We start from the raw sequence: 19,608 nt of genomic DNA on the forward strand, positions 1-19,608 counted from the left end.
ATTGGATTTTACTCCATAAAAGATAAACAATCTCTTTAAAATAGTAAAAATATACAATAAGATACTTCAAGAAAACATTACTAGTATAAAAAAAAATAAAAAAAGCCTTTTCTACTACAAATTGAGCGATTATTCATTCTAATACCGGAGGTTTTCTAAATACGACAGCTTTTTCCTTTGTTCTATGGCATTTAGGATACATTTTATCACTGCATCACATTTCTCATTGGTATCCAGTTTACATAAATAATTAAAAGCTTCTCTACAGTAAAATAATTTGTTAATAAACAAATAAAGGTTTTAAAAATTGCTTTCTAATGTGGTGATAAAATTTACAAGATATAATAAAGTGCATTGTGGATTGTGCAAATCGTCCACACAGGGGCACTTCGGTAGGCTTTTACTCCAAATCCTCACCTTTGGGAAAGCTACCAAAAAGTGCAACATTCTAAAGCGCATTTGGGTCAGATAAATCTATCCTGAATGTTTGCTACTATCAGCAAATAATTTGGCATTACCTTGTTATTTTCAGTCATATAAAGTGCTACTGTTGATTTCCTGCATTCTCTATTTTCTCTATCACTAGCCCTCCATGCCATTAGTTGATTTTTCAATTCTTTCTTGCTAAATTGGAGGATAATACCTGGATTGTCCAAATTTGGAGCTAGATTTATACCTTTCAACAAATCTTTTAAATGCATTAACCATGGAATTCTATCCCAATAATCTAATGTAAGGCAATCTTTAATAATCTTTTGGGTAAAATGTGTCCCTTCTTTAGACCAAATGCCATGCCAAGCCAACAGCGCATTGGTGTATATTAGATCTTCCACATAAGGGTGACCCAACTCCTTGTGTACCCTAAATGTGGAGGTGGTATTTGGAACTGCAAGTAGTCTGCAATTTTTTTTTATTCTCTAGCACTTGTAATGAATGGATCTCTGGCATCAAACCCCAAAGGGCAGAACCATACGTAATGCTGTTAATTGATTTGCTTTTGTAAATTTGCAGCATTTCCCTAAGGGGTTTATTGCCAATGCTTTTTGAAAATCTAAAAACAGCCTCAGTTGTCCTAACATACTTCATCTTGATAATTTCTAGATGTTGTTTCCAATGACCCATATTAGAAAATTGTATACCCAGGTATGTAAATCCATTCACCTCTTCACATTTATGGCCCTTAATAAAAAAAGCCTTCTTCCTGGCCTTTCCCTGTCCACAGGTCATTACAACCGTTTTGCTCATATTCAACAACATATCTCTTTCCTCCATAAATTCCACAAAGCCCTCGATTAACCGCTGCAACCCATTTGCTGTTCGTGACAGCAGTACTGCATCATCTGCGTATAAAAGGACTGGGATAGAACATTCTCCTATTTTAGGGGTATCAATTTCCATATTTTTTAAATGGGCATCTACTCCATTTATGTAAAGGGAGAATAGAAGAGGCGCCAGAACACAGCCTTGACGTATTCCTCTCCCTATCCTAAAACCTGGGGTACACTCGCCATTTCTTCCATATCTCACCCGCGCTGTTAGATGATTATATAATTGCGCCAAGAAGCTTATTATATCTAAGGGCGCACCCATATCTATTAAAACTTTCCACAGCATACTATGATTCACCAAGTCAAAAGCACTGCTAAGATCTGCAAAACAAAGGAACATATGACCCTTCCTTGCTATTGTATATTTACTTATTATTAAATTAAGGTTTATACATTGTTCCAGAGTACCAACCCCAGGCCTAAATCCCAATTGAGCCTCTGTGAGTATATGGTTATTGGTTGCCCATGATTCTAGTCTTTCTAGGAGTACTCTTCCCAGCAATTTAACAGAGGTATCTAAAAGTGAGATTGGCCGATAGCATTTGGGGTCACCTCTATCTCCCTTTTTGAAAATAGGAACAATTATGCTTTCAGTCCGATATGTTAAAATGTATCCCTTTGTCACACTCAAAAAAACCTTGGGTCAAAATAGGGCAGCATAGATCAATGTGTGTCAAATAGGCATCTACTGGCACCCCGTCAGGGCCTGGTGCCTTCCCTTTCAAACATCTTCCCATAGCAGATTTCACTTCCCCTATACTAACTGGTTTCAAAAAGGGTGGCTTAATCTCAATTATCCCAATATTCGATGTGTGAGTAGTCAGATTATCTGGGTTAAAAATTGAGCCAAAATGAGAAAGCCATTCTGATGACGGAACGTGTACTGTTATTTTGGGTGCATCATTATATTTTAGGAATGGTTGGTTAATTGTTTTCCAGAATAGAGTACTGTCTCTTAGAGTCGTTGCTTGCTCAAGATTAGCCCATGCCCTAGCTCTCAATTGTGCCTTCCTGGTCTTTAGTGCGTGTTTGTAGTTCGAGCGTTTAATAATTACCTCTTCCCTATTTCTTGGTCAAGCCTGCAGGGCTTGTTTTAATTCCTGGCTTGCTAATGAACAATTATGATCAAACCACCCCACTTTTTCACTCTTTTAGTTCCCTGATGTTCTCACTAGGCTTCCTGCAATGGCATTTCTAAGCTGGTTAAAGGATCCTAAGATCTCATATGGGCTTTGATTATATTCTGTACATTTGAGAATTTCTTGACAATGTCGTGTCACAACTTTTTTCATCACATCTATTTCATTTAGCCCAGTCCATTTAATTACAATACCATTTTCCCTTCTTATTCCTATATTCATTGCCAGTCGTTCACCTATATTAAAAGGTTTAGCCAATCTCATAGTTAATAACAAGGGGAGATGATCACTACAGATGGTTGGCTCAATCTTCAGGGATTCGACCATATCCATATTACTCTTAGACATTAATATGTGGTCAATTAATGAGAAATGTCCTCTTCCTATAAACGATGGAAGCTTCATTACTTTAAGCCTGTCTTGTTCCATCAATTCTAAATCATATCTAAATAATATTTCATTCAGTGCAATTCCGTAATTATTATGCAAAAAAATGCAATTGTGCGCTCCCCCCATCGTCGACAAATCCGCATGTCTTTTCTATAGTATTCTGGCATGTCCCGATATTAAAATCTCCAACCCATATTATTATATAGCTTGAAGTTATATCATTTACAAAAGTCTGTAAATCTTCCTGAAGAGTCGATGCCACTACTCTATTGGTGCCATCAAATTTATTATTGTGATAGTTTATTAAAACAATTCCTAAAATTCCATCTATCCGAAAATATAAAAACTGATAGTAGGGGGAATCAAGGGAGGATTTCACCAATATATACGGTACCAGTGTTGAAATCAGTATTGCTAATCCTCCCTTTGCCCTACCACTAGGTGAGGCAGAAGCTGGGGTGGAGAATGTGGCATATCCTTCAATAAAGAAGGATCCCGTATGCCATGTCTCTTGTAGGCAGATTATATGTGATGAGCTTATTATGGTCTGCCATTCCTTCTCAACCATTTTCGTTTTTACTCCAGCTATATTCCACGACATGAGTATAATTAAGTCTCCTGCTTGGGACCTCCCATCGGACTCAACGTCACCATTACAGCTTAAAGATTTTAAATTGGGCACTACAGTAATAGATTGTATTTTGTCAGGGAGCAAGATCTTAGTTTATGTATCTGTATCCGAATATTTAGACATGTTGAATGAGCATTTGTACTTTATTTGTATGCCTTTTCGGTCATTGCGAAGAGTAGAAAGTGTATTGTCTTGCACAAGATTGTTGCAATTTTGAATGGTTTTAAAAGAAGTTTTTTAAACTTCATGGTTGGGGTTTCATTAAGCCTGGGCTGCTAGACTCCTGCAATAATTATATAATTAGATTTTATGTTGTTTTATAAGGGGACGTGAGGATCAAATTTGTATTTGAGCGTCTTTCTTGTTTGTATTATTGTTTATCTATACTTTTAACCGGTTCTGTGCCGAGGACATAATGGTTACGTCCTGCGGCACAGTGCTGCTGTGCCCAGGACGTAACCATTACGTCCTGGGCACCCAGCCCAGAGGGAGCGCTAGCGCTCCCTCTGTGGGGTTCACCCCCACCCCCCCAAGTCAGGGATGGAAGGGGAAGCCCTTCCCCTTCCACCCCCGACCCCCCCAACCTCGCCTGTGACGTCAGCACGTGAGCACGCCCTGATTGTCACAATGCCTCCTCCTTCGCACTGGAAGCTCAGCTTCTAGCGCGATGATCGGAAGAGAAATGCAAAGCATTACTCTTCTGATCACGTGGAGGAGGCAAGGAGGCTTCAAAGGGAAGGAAATGTATTTCCTTCCCTTTGAAATACCTCTCTGCGTTTTGGCAGCCGGATTGCAAAGCAAGGGGGGCAGAAACCACTAGGCATCTTTTTTTTGCGCCGTCACGCAAGGGGAGCGACCTTGTAGGCAAGGGTCGCTCCCCGGGTGGGGGAAAATTTATTTTAGGCCATTTCTGCCCCCCCTGGAGGCAGATCGGCCTATTGTTATTAGGCTGATCTGCCCCCGGGGGGGGGGGGGGGGCAGAAACCTCTAGGCACCAGGGCAATTTTTTTTCTTTGTTTGGTTGTTTGTTTAGAGATGGGGAGCGACCCCTTAGGCAAGGGTCGCTGCCCTGGCGGGGCAAATTGTATTTAGGCCATTCCTGCCCGCTTTGGGGGCAGATCGGCCGATTTTAGGTCAATCTGCCCTCAAGGGGGGCAGAAACCACTAGGCACCAGGGATCTTTTTTTTTTGCGCCGTCACGCAAGGGGAGCGACCCCGTAGGCAAGGGTCGTTCCCCAGGATGGGCAAATTTATTTTAGGCCATTTCTGCCTAAATGTGATGTGTCCATGTTGTGTTTTGGGCCATTTCCTTTCGTGGGCGCTAGGCCTACCCGCACAAGTGAGGTACCATTTTTATCGGGAGACTTGGGGGAACACTGGGTGGAAGGAAATTTGTGGCTCCTCTCAGATTCCAGAACTTTCTGTCACCGAAGTGTGAGGAAAATTTGTTTTTTTTAGCCACATTTTGAGGTTTGCAAAGGATTCTGGGTAACAGAACCTGGTCAGAGCCCCACAAGTCACCCCATCTTGAATTCCCCTAGGTCTCTAAAAAAAAAAAAATGGGATGATTCCACGTTGTGTTTTGGGCCATTTCCTTTCGTGGGCACTAGGCCTACCCGCACAAGTGAGGTACCATTTTTATCGGGAGACTTGGGGGAACATAGAATAGCAAAACAAGTGTTATTGCCCCTTGCCCTTCTCTACATTTTTTCCTTCCAAATATAAGAGAGTGTGTAAAAAAGACGTCTATTTGAGAAATGCCCTGTAATTCACATGCTAGTATGGGCACTCCGGAATTCAGAGATGTGCAAATAACCACTGCTCCTCAACACCTTATCTTGTGCCCATTTTGGAAATACAAAGGTTTTCTTGATAGCTATTTTTTACTCTTTATATTTCAGCAAATTAATTGTTGTATACCCGGTATAGAATGAAAACCCACTGCAGGGTGCAGGTCATTTATTGGCTCTGGGTACCTAGAGTTCTTGATGAACCTACAAGCCCTATATATCCCCGCAACCAGAAGTGTCCAGCAGACGTAACGGTATATTGCTTTAAAAAATCTGACATTGCAGGAAAAAGTTACAGAGTAAAACGTAGAGAACAATTGCAGATTTTTTAACCTCTATTTCAATATATTTTTTTTTTCAGTTGTACCCTTGTAGGATCTACACAAATTACCCCTTGCTGAATTCAGAATTTTGTCTACTTTTCAGAAATGTTTCTGGGATCCAGCATTGGTTTCATGCCCATTTCTGTCACTGACTAGAAGGAGGCTGAAAGCACAAAAAAACGTAAAAATGGGATATGTCCCAGTAAAATGCCAAAATTGTGTTGAAAAATTGGGGTTTCTGATTCAAGTCTGCCTGTTCCTGAGAGCTGGGAAGCTGGTGATTTTAGCACCGCAAACCCTTTGTTGATGCCATTTTCAGGGAAAAAACCACAAGCCTTCTTCTGCAGCCCCTTTTTCCCATGTTTTTGAAAAAAACGAAAATTTCACTGTATTTTGGCTAATTTCTTGGCCTCCTTCTGGGGAACCCACAAAGTCTGGGTACCTCTAGAATCCCTAGGATGTTGGAAAACAAGGACGCAAATTTGGCGTGGGTAGCTTATGTGAACAAAACGTTATGAGGGCCTAAGCACGAACTGCCCCAAATAGCCAAAAAAAGGCTCGGCACAGGAGGGGGAAAAGGCGTGGCAGCGAAGGGGTTAAGCTGCAGAATCGTAGCGAAATAAAGTTACTGAGGCCCCCCCTCCTTTGTGGCCAAACTGGATCATTGTTAACTGCGCCCGGATGATACTTAATATTCGCCTCCAGCTGTCACATGTTACACGCTGTGCCACAGCTGGAGTACATCTTGTGGCTCATTCCTAACACCTGCACCCCCTTAGTGTCCCTCACATGCCTCCCTGCTCCCTAGGCCCTGTCCACCTTACAAAGACATTCTAGTTATGGTATCTCGCAAGATTCAGCAACATGGGAGGGCTTCCCTGGATCTCAGACACAGCACTTTCACACAGGTGTTGCTTCACACATGCAAAGTGCTAAAAGTCTCCCTCGTACATGTTGCGCTTTCTCCCCTTAACACCTAACGTTAACAACCACCACCACTTTATGCAGCTTCAAGGACCCTTCAGCATTACTAGAGCATGCCTTTGGTCCTAATTCCCAAACACAGTTGCTCTTCCCTAACCACTTCAACAAACCAGTGCTGGCAATGTGGTGAATAAGTGCAATGAAACACAACCACTTACTATCTTGTATTCTACACACACATGGATCACGTCAAGTTTGACTTCTACCGCTATATGACTTATGCCCATAAACTTGCACACTGATGGCATTTTTGTTAAAAATCAAAGCTTGTCAGAAAATGTGGGACAAAGAATAGGGGATTTTATAAACCAAAGGAATAGGAGTGAGAGCAGGCTAATGAGGGAGGGGAAACTGGGAGCTAGGGACAGAAATTTCAGCTTTGTTGGTGAAAGGGAGGACGTTGGAAGGAAAGAAACAGGCGGGGAATGGGCTGGAAAGGAAAGCCGATAGAAAGGCAAGGAGGGGATGAACAGTGACAGAAATCAAATGCTTGTAAAAGGAAAAAAAGCAGGATAGAGGAACAATGCAGGGAAAAGGAGAGACCGAAAGGCTGGGCAGTATATGGACTAAGAAAAGAGACATCAGCAAAAGACAGATGTTTAGGAAAGTGGCAGCTGCTAAAGTCTCTTTAGGTTTGCGGAAGGGGCAGAAAACGAGGCCACCAAAGGCAGAGAATAAGAAATAGAGGGTGCAAAAGGGAGACTGACCGACTGGCGTGAGTTGTAGAGGACAGAGTGAAAGAAGCTGTGGAAAAGCAAAACAGAGGGTGAAAGAAAAAGAAAAAAGTGATTTAGTTCTGTAGGGTGTAAGAGAATGAGGTCAGATGAATTACGAAGGACAGAAGGTTGGGGAACTGTGAAATAATTGAAAGTGACTGTACAACTGAACAGGGACATCTGTAAGGATTCCTACCTGGAAAGACAAAGATGAAGCATGCTGCCAGCCCCCCGATGAGAGCAATGACTTTCCCAATGTCTGGTATGAAGAGTGCCAGGACCAGTGTGAGAAGGAACCATATGACCGTTTGTAGTACCCGGCGACGGCGCTCCATAACCACATCTTCCTCAACTGTGACTCCCTTGTACCTCAGCCAGAGTCCTTCCAGCACTGCCCTGCAGAGGGGTGGAGATAACAGGATTTCAAAGAGTTTTTTGGCAGCACAGTTTGTGGGGTCAGAGGATGTAACCACAAAGGAGGGAGAAAGCCACATAACAAAAAAGCAGGAGAGAGGATGGGAAAGAAAAAGAGGAAATGGAAACTGGACAAAGTGAGTTTGTTACAGTACATGAAAGTGTCTTGCGTTTGGTTCAATGTCCAACTTAAGAGTTCTCACAAAACTACATGCAGCATCCAAACATCAGATAATGGTTTATGAAGGCAGCAAAACCATTACAAAGTGAGCTTTTGATGCAGCAGGCCAGCCAGGAAGACTGTTGAAAATCTGCAGGGTTATCCCCAAACCTTTTGCCTTCCTTCTCTTGTTTCTCTGACCCTCTTTTTGTTGGCTTTAGGACTCTGGGCACTTTACCACTGCGAATCAGTGCTAAAGTGCATGTGCTTTCGCCCCTATAAGATGGTAGGATTGGCTTACACCTTTTTGGCATATTCAATTTACTTGTAAGTCCCTTGTAAAGTGGTATACCATATACTCAGGGCCTGTAAATTAAATGCTACTAGTGGGCCTGCAGCACTGATTGTGCGACCCATTTAAGTAGCCCTGTAAACATATCTAAGGCCTGCCACTGCAGTGCAATTTACTGCCACTTTAACTTGCCATTTCAAACTACTTGCCACAGCCTAAACTCCACATTTACTACACCTAAGTCACCCCTAACGTAGGCTCTAGGTAGCCCAGTGAGCAGGGTCTTGTGTATGTAAGAGGTAGGACATCTACTTTTATGTTTTGCATGCCCTAGTAGTGACAAACAGCCTATATCGTTTTTCAGTGCTGTGAGGGCTGCTCCTCTCATAGGTTAGCATTGGGAATTCCGTTATATACTTTTAAGTGGCGATTTCTGATGTGTAAGGAGCAGCGGGGGCATGTTTGGACTGGTGGTGAAAAATCCTGCTTGTGGGTGTAGTTAGATTTTACATTAATGTTTTAGAAATACCACTTTTTAGAAAATGGGCATTACTCTGCTTTTGAATTCTGGTGTTTTGCAGCCTGACTCCAATCTATGTCTAGGGCAGTTACACTTTGTGCAGACAGCCACAACTCAGGAAGGGCTGGCTGTGACAGGAGAGGCATCTGCAGCTGTCTGAATACTGATAGTCTTCCTGGGCTGGGAAAGCGAGAGGCTGTTCACACCTTACATGTCAATAGGCTGTGTCCTACCCTCACACAGCTGATTTACCCCCTACTGATGCCTGGAGCCAGGGCTGGATTGAAAGGGTCCGTTACATTTGAAAAGGTTTGTTTGAAGTCACCCCTTACATCAAATACATTTTTGAATATAAATACAGGGGCTCTGACATCATGTTTTTAGACACTGCGTAGGACGTTTAACCAGATGCTGCAGGCTGTACATACTCCACCAGAGGACTGCTGTGCTTCCAGGAGGAACCACCATTAGAACTAACTGCTTTGCTGTGCTAACCTGCTGCCTGCTAGGTTGCTCCAGGGACTGCCACTCTGCCAAGTGACTGTGCACGGGCCAGCCTGCCTACTACCCCCTGAGTGCTCACCAGTGTTCTCGAAGGGTTGGTTGGCTGCTTCCCCAACCCCTGTTTGCTTGGAAGCCCGTGGTTTAAGAGGATCCAGAGAGATTTCCCACTTTTGTTTTTACCTGGTGCCAAGGAGAAGTGCATGGTGAGCACTTCAATTCTCATTTCATCTTGTGCCCAAGAGGAAAGTGTGGTGGGCATTGATCCAGGCCCCACAGATAGCAATACAGAGCGTTCTCACGTTCGTAAATGAAGTAGCAAAGGAGCACGTGGCGAACACATCCAACCTTTTTCAAGAGCAACTAGCAGCGTGCGATTCCTTCAACCTTGCTGCCTAGCCAGGAAAACTGCGACATGTGAAAGGGAGTGCCGTGCTGAGGCACCATCACTCTGCACACAGTATCCCTGCGGCCGTTAGAACTCCCCTCTACTGCGAGACACTCCAAGAGCAGGGCTCTCATACCGGAGAACTAGGAGAAGTTGCTGGGAGGAGGAGTCCAATGCCGATCTGTCCTTGCTGGCTCAGAGGGACCAAGCGCGGTGCTCTGCTTGGTCCCCAGGCGCTTCTGATGCACTGAGACTCCCCAAAGACTGGGCCTGTACCCGTACCCAAGAGAAGCATCGTGGTGAGTAGGGACCCTGGAGGAGTGACGGCTGTCCAGTGCTACTTTAGCAGGCGCCTGTTTTTTTCCTCTGCCAAACCTGTTGGGAAGCTATTTCACGCTGTTAGCAGCTGCGCCACATACTCGCAGGCAGGTGCAGTGGTATGTGGACAGCGGAGGTTACACTCCCTTCTCCTGACCACGTGTTTCAAAAGTACCATACCTCCGCTAGTTAGTAGTGCATGGGTCCCGGTACCTCTGTGCTACTAATCTACTGAGGGTGACGTCCTAGATATGCTGTGCTCCTCGTGATTCTTGGGGATGCATAGTTTTTTTTCCCCCACACCAAATCTGCTACCTGACCTGCCTTACTGTTACAATATGTATTGAGATGCCTGCACTGCCAGAATAACGAGTAATATTACGGTGATGGCACACAATGCCCAACGATTATGGTCGCCAAGCTAATCTGCAGCATTTCATGCCCTAGGCATTCACTGTGGGTGTTCTGCAGTTGTGGGGATGACTAATGCTTCAGGAGTCTGGGCTCTAACCCAGGTTATGAAACTTTGGTGATCCATGACTTATTTGTGAAATATGGTCCTTAGCATCAGGGCATTAGATGCAGTAGTAAAACATGCAATCGTGTATGATGTGTGATTCGTGTATGGTCAGGACAGCAGATAACATGCCAATAATTATCTATTAAACACAGAGTATGCTTTGTGTCGCTTTGGCACCAATTTATATATAGAGAGTAGATATTTTAAATAATTCTGTGTGGAGTCTCTTTTGTGGTGTATTTATTGTGTCACTGGTGTGAGTGTGTTGCGCTAACTCTTTAAGCATTGCCTCTGTGGATAAGCCTTACAGCTCTGAGCCAAGCTACCATGGGATGAGCACAGGTTATCTCTGGTGTGTAACTTTCTTGCCCTGACTAGAGTGGTGGGTTCTGCCTGGCTTAGGTGCAATACCCTAGCCAAACAGAAATCCAATTTCTAACAAAGACCCATCAGGGAAATATGGTAATTCTAGGACTGACTAACTACAAGATTGCAGCTGCCTTTCTTATCTTGAGATCAACCCTACATGTGTCTAAACACCCTGGTCATCAGATCATTCACAGTCATGTCACTGCATGCTCAGGGGGCAAGCTGAGCAACAGCTGAGCCAGGGAATCTAGTGTGGCCCAAGAACCAAAGCACAAGAAAAAACATTGAAAGACGCATCATGCAATCACAACAGATGATAGTAAAAACATCATGACTCTTCAAAATTCAGAGAAAGGTGATTATTATTTAGAAATTTGTAACAGATACAACATTAGATTATATTCCTTACTGCACTGGGTTTTATTAAAATTCATAATTTAGAAGTGATTTGAAGAAAGTCCTTCTGCCGTTTCCGTGACTGAAACATGACACCTTTGTAATGCTGGTGTGTGCTATATAACCATCTGTTAATATCATATATGGAACATCATGTAGTCTATCCAACCATGTATGTATGGCACACATTCTGAAGTAAATAACTTCTAGATGTTCCTAAATGTTGCATTATGGAAAATTAATGCAAAGTCTTCTATAAAGCTGACTTGCAGAGTATTTTAATCAAATGATAAAACAATGCAGCACTATTTCACAAATGTTCGCAAACCACCTATGATTCAATAATAAAAGAAACAATATCACAAAACAGAATATCTGCAAACTATGCACTACGTAACCTACGTGGATTAAAACTATACCTGTGTGTTAACCTCTTTGTGCTAATTTACAACAAGGAAAGCAGAAAACTGTAAATGTTAATGTCACTAACCACCCCTGACTCAACAAGTAAACTATTTCAAAGCAAACCACCCCCACCTCAAGTTAGGCGTGGCTCTGGCCCGGGGAAGCCATAAAATTGCAAAACTGTACAAAAAACATCTTTGGCTATTTTAAATTTTGCTTATGGGTCCCGTTTTGTTATCTCCTGTGCAATCTGCCTTTCATTTCTCACTGCATCTTTCAGCAGAACAAATCTAAGCAACGAGATATTAAGCACACAAAATATTTAAGTTTTGCTGATGTGACTAAAGTTATCCCCACAAGTTCTATGGCTATATTTAGATTGTTGCAAAGTCAATTAAAAAAAGTAGATGCTGCTTCAGAGGCTTACAGTTCAAAGTCCTTCAAACTCAACAAACACGCTTTCTTCTGAGCAGATCCTTTGCTACACCTAAGAAGTCTATAAGTTGTACAATGAGAGCAAGAAAAAACAGCAACAGCATGGGGTTGAAGAGTAAACCAGACAATGTATTTCACAGGTAGTTTTTCTCTTTCATACAATCCGTCTCCTTCTAGTTTTTATGTTTCATCGCCGAAAGACAGCGTCAGTGTGAGAAATGCTGAGAAAGAAAACATTAATCTTTCAGTGGAACTAGGGCCCTGATAAAAAATAAATAATGCAGTTTTTTTTCAACCTAAACTGTTTCAACGTCTTCCAGTAGTTTTACGAGTTTAAGAAATAAAAATATGTTCATAAAAAATAAGTTTAAGAGATCTTTTGTGATACACGATATGATGGCTACATTGTATACAAACTATGAAACTCAAATAGAAATTCTGAAACGTTGCAAGAATGTTGCAATTTCTTTGTACATGGCTGGTTGCTTTGTAAACCCCTAAATAAATGTACTATTTTGAGGTGGCTATGTTGTTCAATTTACTAAACCACACTATCAACTGAAAGCAACACCAATCTGCGTTGTGAGAATCAGTGCATGTGCCTCATGCCTTATTTTATGTATTATGATCCACTCCCGTTGCCAATATTGTGGTGAAGATGCGATAGGGATACTTTGGCAGGATAGCCTAAAGCCCTCTTTTTATACTACAATACAAGCTGCCCAGTGGGGAAAAAGTGCCACAAGAACATTTCTTCAATGTCAGGGAGTTTATACAACTGCTAGTCCAGTGGACCTTGAAGCAGGAAATTCAATCTCCCTGCTGTTTCTCCAAGCAATGAGGGCTATGGGCCTACTTATTCTTAGCAGAATTTTGTACAATACGGCATGATTTAAGATATGTTTTGCTCTATAGATCACATACGTACATACATACAAACTATTTATAGTGGAAAAAGCCTGCCACGGTCTAGAAAAGGTAGCCTTAACCACCAGAACATGTTGCCCGTGGCTGACAGCTAGCTTGACCATTTTCAAGCACAGCGTGTTTCCCACTGGACAAAAAGGTTATTTTTACTAATCTAGAACTTTCAAAGACACGCTTGTCTTGTGGTTGGCATGTGTGTTCATGCATCAAATATTATCCCAGTACCAACCCCAAGCCTAATGGTTACAGAAGGTTAAATATATATTCTGAAGGGCCAGACCCATTGCCAAAAGTACTAGCAATTGTACAAATAGGACCAGTACAAGCCATGGATTCTGTTTCCATGGTTTTAAGATGATGCTCAGGCGTCCATAAATCTGATTAAGTATCAGTGGACTAGACACCAATGGCACACCATGTGGTAGCCCAGGTACTCTTCCTACAAGATTGGTTGAAACTATTGCCCTCCTGAGTTTGGCGGGCGGCAACTCATTCGCACAGTCTTCCATCCGCCGGCCCTATTAAGAGTTCCCCGCTGGGCCATAACATTGACGCTGGATCATAACTGATCTGGCGGCAATGTGGCAGAGCGTCGGGTGAGACAGCACTCATCGTGCTTTTCACTGCCCGTAATTCAGGCAGTGAAAAGCACGACAGGGCTGTCCATGGGGGCCCCTGCACTGCCCATGCCAAGTGCAAGGGACCCCATAGGGTACCTGGCACCCCCTTTCTGCCAGTTTTTGCATGGCAGCCTGACCACCAAGCAAAGGCTGGTGGAAAGGGGACTCATAGTCCCCAGGGCAGCGCTGCCCTTGCGTAGTGCGACCGCTAGTACAGCCAGGCTCTTGCCTGGCAGCAACCTGTCAGTGCTGACGGTCAGACTGTGACTGCTCCGCCATGGTCATTATATGGAGGTCAGACCTCTTCTTCCACAGCGGTCAGACCTCCATCGCGAGTCTGGAGGTCCCAGGACCACCAGACTCGTAATGACCATTTTTGTCTGTATACTGCATGAGAAGACATGGTGCCTTATGTACAGTAAAAGGCCTCCTGTGTTAAAAAGCACTCCCCGAGAAGCATCCCCCTGGCCAGCGGGTGATCATGAACTTAATAAGCATTAACAAGATGAACATATTCCCCACATGAAACCCTTCTCCATTCCCCTCAAGCACCCTCCCTGCAAGGCCTGTCATGGGGGACATGCATGCCAATTTTTGTCTATGAAAGTCTAAAGATCATCAGTCTGATACAGAGGTTCCAGACTCTGTTCTTAGATCAGTACTGTGCAGAAGAGGTACTGAAGCACTCCCGGAAGTCCCACTATTGTTAGAAAATACCTATGTCACCATTATGAATGAGCAACACTTTGGAAATGTTCTTGATTTGTATTCTTCTTTAAATCTTCATAAATCAGAACAACATATCTTTCCAAAGGCAGCTAAAACGTGTTTTTCGTCTACAAGACTTTTTCAAGGCTGAACAAATGCATATGTGCCTATTTCTTTGATGAGGTCATACAAACTATCTGTGTATTTTCCCAAAAGGCTCTTGATGCAAGACTCATATGTCATTCAATAATGAGAATTGTACTACTTCCTGAATGTCATGTTAATGAGGTGAATGAGCAAAAGGAGCCCCAACAGTCACTGGAACGTCTTATGCTCCTCAAGATCATCTAAATGCAGAGTAAGTTATTAAGTGTAGACAACATCAAGAGTTACAGGACCATGATATGCCCCCACTGCGATTGTGTGTATTGTCGCAAGCAGTCAGCGGTCTTTTCTAACAATAGTGGGACTTCCTAGAGTGCTTCAGTACCTCTTCTTCACAGAACTTACTGTGCAGGGATTTTCTCTCAGGACTGACCATTCGCCCTTACTGGTAGGGTGCTAGTACCAGTTGAGCAACATTTCTAGGGACTTCTAGAATCCGCATCTGGACTTCATTTAGAGGTGGGAACGCTAGAGCATAACCACCATTCTTGTAATTATCTGTTCTCAGATAACTCAAGCAGATGTAGCATTGCACACACCATGTGAACAATATGATCAAAACATTGTATAAGGTAACTAGGATGGTGAATCAGAAAAACAAAGGAGGTGATCAGAAGAGGGATAGGTCGGTATGTTACTGGGCGATCCCCGGCAGGCCAAATGGGTCTTCAACCAACAGGCACTAGGGCTGAACTAAGATTTTGCTTCAGCTACTGCACCCTCAATAAAAAAAAAAAAATTATGTTCATTCTCTGAATAGGGCAAATGGTTCACTGAATACCTAAGCAACACTAAGTATCTGTTAACTTCTGAACTGATAGAAAGGTTATCAGCAGGTAAAGGTCACAACCGAGGCTCTGGAATAGTATGTATTAGAAGTACAGGACAGCACACCTCTATTAGTCCACTGTTTTGCCCTTTGGGACTAAGAATGTCCTGGCACCTTGTAGTGTCTGGTCAGTAGGGTTTGAAAATGTGTTACCCTTTCTCTGTTGCATACCCAAATTACATTGCAGAGTACACCTACAACTAGAGAGGACATCGCTTAACATCTGTTTTCACCCTTTCATCAGCCATGTTTTCAAATGCAGATCACTTATTAGGGGCACGGTGGATGGTCGGAAAATAAGTGATATTTCATCATTTTATATTTCTACTGTAGTTTGTGTGTATATTCGGAGTTTAAACTGTGATAACAGCAAAAAGTGTCCCAGTACTAGCACAACAAAATTTATTCTTGGTTTCCCCAGCCAGACACAACAAAGGTCACTAGCTCAATTATCAGGTGTATCTGGTCAAAACCCAGTCAGTTCGTAAACAAACTCCTCTCCTCAAACCGTGGCCACAAATCTGACAAAAACACAGAATAAACTTTTGCAACGTTCGCCGATTTGTTGGGTTTGATTTAAAGGGCTACAGTGTAGCCTGTAAACAGAGAAACTTATATGGAGTTTGGGGAGGGTTACAGTGTTCTCCTGGACATTTATATAAATAAACCTGCTTGTGCACAGTGGGAGAGCTTTGGTGCTTGCATTTTATAGCAGTGATGCTTTCATTAAACCTTATCTGGATACTTTTTTTTTTACATCTCAGAGAGTTTGTCTTCATTTGGGAAGCTGCATCTAGTATGCTTCACATTACTGCAAGGCGCTGACTTACTAGTAGAGTGAGACCTCTGGTGCCATTTAAACTCACTTCTAAGTCAAACTGCTGGATTCAAATTATGAGCAATTCAAATAAATAATTCACTTGAAGTCTCACAAGAGATCAGGGTTGATAAAAAGGTGTCACCCACAGGCACTTAGTTGGCAGGGTGAAACTGTCCTCCAAGGCCACCAAAACAGATGACAATATGTACTGGTCTGTACCAGCGTATGATGCATGGATACACTTATGCAAGTTACAAAATAATAGAGAAAGGAGTCACAAAAATGAAAAGACTTAGGACAATCTGATGAACTTCATTAGAACACTTTTCTCCCAGTTAAAGTTATTTAAGCTGACAGAGCTGAACTATTTGCTTGTGGCCTCAGCAGACAGGACATTCTGAATATCTGTAAGGGAAATAAACTTGTTTCTGAGAGGCCAAGTCTGTGGTGACTGATAAAATGTGTGTCTTCATGTTGTGTGTACTCTATTTTTTTCAGCACTCTTCCATTAAATGTAATGCAGTTGGTGGGATTGGAGCATTTTACAAGCCTGACCGACTCCATTATTCATCTTTCCTGTGCTCACCTACTGTAAACTCTAGGGAGGCAATCACTGCTGTGTGTCTGTAATGAATTTTCACGCAAATGTGTTCCAAATACGCTATCCTACCTACAAGATCTCAGCGGCTATTCACTCCTGCAATGGGTATTCTGCCCATCTTCTTTCTGCTGACAAGTCACCATTTTCTTCATGCTTTTATCTCATCTTTCAGGGAAAAGATGACAAGATGGAGTTTGCCAAAACAAGGCTCCTAATCTCTGTCTGCATCCCTCCAAGGTAAGTCTGGATTCTGTCTCCTGTTTGTACAAGAATGGAAAGTAATAACTAGTGGCAAATCAAAGGAGGGAACATACACCCAATCAAGTATTGATTAAGTATTATGATAAATGGACAATCTCAACTTTTAAATAGTTTCTTAACTAACCAACATATTCACTGACATTCAACCTCCCACGCAAGTTCAGAATATGATTCTAAGTTGCACCTACACTCAAGGGTTCATATACAGTTCAGGGCAAAATCTGGATTCAAAACAGTAAAACAATGGAGTGGTGCTAATATTACCACTCAGAACTAGCTCAAGAGGTAGAGATTTAGAGCCTACAAATAACTGCATGTGGTTATCACCAGTTAAAGGTTAGTGACAATGATTCAGCACATCTATTTGTGCTTTTGCTCGTGATAACCACACACCATTATCTCCAGGTTTTGATGTGGATCACTGCTTCGCTGTAAATTTGCACAAGGGCAAAAATGAGTGTTGGGGCTGCTTATTTTTATGCTGAATAGACTGTTACAGACTACTAAATGTGCCACTGATAGATATTGTGGAGCAGATTAAGAAAAAAACAAATCAGCAAACAGACTCACCTGCCACAGAAGTGCAGGATAGGATACGATGTCAACACGCTGACAATGATGAAGACTCTAGCAATGGCCACCGGCACATCATTAGGCGGGTAGGATATCAGCACATCTTGATTGACTGTGGACCCAAAAGTGAGGAACCCACAAACACCTGTGGAAGAAGAGGTTAGACAGTTAACCAGAATCATAGTGCTTTGTTATCACAAGTCTTTATTGGGCTTGCACATAAAGTAACCTAAAATAAGCTCAAGGTTAAAAATCAGGATTTTCTCATACACTCCCCCATAACAACAGTATCCTGAAAAAAGTCTCAACTATTATCATCAAAACATAACCAGTAGGCGGTCCTCAATACCAAAAATATATCAGAAACAAGTTGCAACAACCCAAGTCCCCTCTCATAGGGGGTTAACATCCTCACATCAGTAGACACAATAGATTCTGTGTTTACAAAGGTCAAGATGTTCGGAAACTGAATCAGAAAGGTGTAACAATCCTCTCATACCGAATGAATGAATGCGTTGGATACCAGGAATAATCAAAGTATGAATGGGTGTTTAACCCAAATCAGTGGATAAAGTTGTATTTGTAAGCCAGTTTTCTCCAGTTTGGAAGCAGTCAGTAAAGCACTTTCAACAAAAATGATAAACTTGAGTAAGATGGTAGAAATAAAAATACAGGGCTCATAAGGGAAACTGAGGAACAGGAAAAAAGGTAATCCAGGGAAAGGAAGACTAAGTCCGTTGACATCAAATCCTATTAAAAGAAGAGGCTGGAAGGACCTATTGGTAGAGGTATAAAGGTGAATAGTGGGAGCAGTCACACAGAAGGAGATTCAAGAAGTTCAACAAACGGCGAATCAGACATGGGATTTTGCAGGGAAAAATAAAACTTGGCATGGTTACAGAGGGAGATTCAGAAAAGGGCACAAAGGTAACAGAACAGGGGCAGGGACAAGAAAAGGTAAAGAGGGAGACTGGAGCTTGGCGAGACTAGAGCAGGTACACAGTAAAAACAGAGAGAGATGTAGAAAATATAGACAGGAGCAAGAGGGGTTAGGACACAAGGTCACAAATGAAGACTAGCATGAGCATAGTGAAGGGTGAAGGTAGGTGCACAGAGGGCGATATATATAAGGGCACAAAAGCAAGGGCAGACAAGGACACAGGAAGAGGCAGGAAGGGGCACAGTAGGAATACCAAATGCACAGAAGCCTAGAGAGGCTTACAGGGACATGTTGGCTGAGGCTGGCAGGGGCACTGAAGGACAGTTTAGCAGGGACACAGTAGGAAAGGAGAGCAGTGGCACAGAGGGATAGGCAAGCAGGGGCACAGTGTGAGGAGAGAAACAGATCATCATTATTTCAAGATTCACATTGGCACAAGACCTCACATACGATTGCCATCAAAGCTCTTCCAAAAGGTCAAACCTTCCAAAACCACAAGATATAAAACAAATTAAACTCCTTAAATGGGACCTATGTACAGAGCACACTGTAACCGTCACTAGGCATATGAACCAAGCATAAACATCAGTAAAAGTAAGCACTAGTTCTTGTATAACATTTTTAGTTTGTATTACAGGCCACTACAAGTTGCTTATTGGAATTTTCTTAAACAGCTACCTCATTGTAATTTCTTTGCGATAAATATTCTCAAACTGTCCTTGGAGCGACCCAAATTACAAATTTATGTCCAAAGAAATTATGGAGATACTTGAATAGAACACTGCTACTCTGTATCTGTATAATCTCAGAGAGCTTTTACAAGTGGCCAACATCAGTAGGTTGTGCTCAATCCAACAGTGCAAACTAAAATTTGGACAGAGTGAGAGGGAGCGAGCTACATAGATTCAGGACTCGACAATATTATGCTCAATACAGATTGATGCAGTGGGCAGAGAAGCTAAGGGAAGGTAGCAGCTGCAGGATAACAAGATGGTAGGCAAAGCTGTTCTAATTCAGTTTTGAATTTGGGTAGGTCAGGGCTACCATCAGTCAAGCTTCAGGCCCCTAAAGATGGGTTGGAGTCCGGATTTACAAGGTGTGGCAAGGCGTATCGTCACTGTCGGCGCTGGTGCTGCTTTGTATTG

At 42.5% G+C, this 19,608-nt stretch overlaps 1 protein-coding gene across 3 annotated transcripts in view; it reads right to left on the reverse strand.

The window, feature by feature from the left end:
- Window positions 1-19,608, reverse strand: part of LOC138268084 (sodium-coupled neutral amino acid transporter 7-like) — a 179,341-nt gene that overhangs the window by 11,300 nt on the left and 148,433 nt on the right. For all 3 annotated transcript variants that reach the window (XM_069217452.1, XM_069217454.1, XM_069217453.1), the window contains exons 8-9: window positions 17,521-17,668; window positions 7,498-7,697 (exon numbers count right to left, since the gene is read on the reverse strand). In XM_069217452.1, the coding sequence (XP_069073553.1) occupies window positions 7,498-7,697; window positions 17,521-17,668 (348 nt within the window). The remainder of the gene's footprint in view (window positions 1-7,497; window positions 7,698-17,520; window positions 17,669-19,608) is intronic.

This window comes from Pleurodeles waltl, chromosome 12, assembly GCF_031143425.1.
Source record: "Pleurodeles waltl isolate 20211129_DDA chromosome 12, aPleWal1.hap1.20221129, whole genome shotgun sequence".
In the NCBI taxonomy this organism is placed as follows: Eukaryota; Metazoa; Chordata; class Amphibia; order Caudata; family Salamandridae; genus Pleurodeles; species Pleurodeles waltl.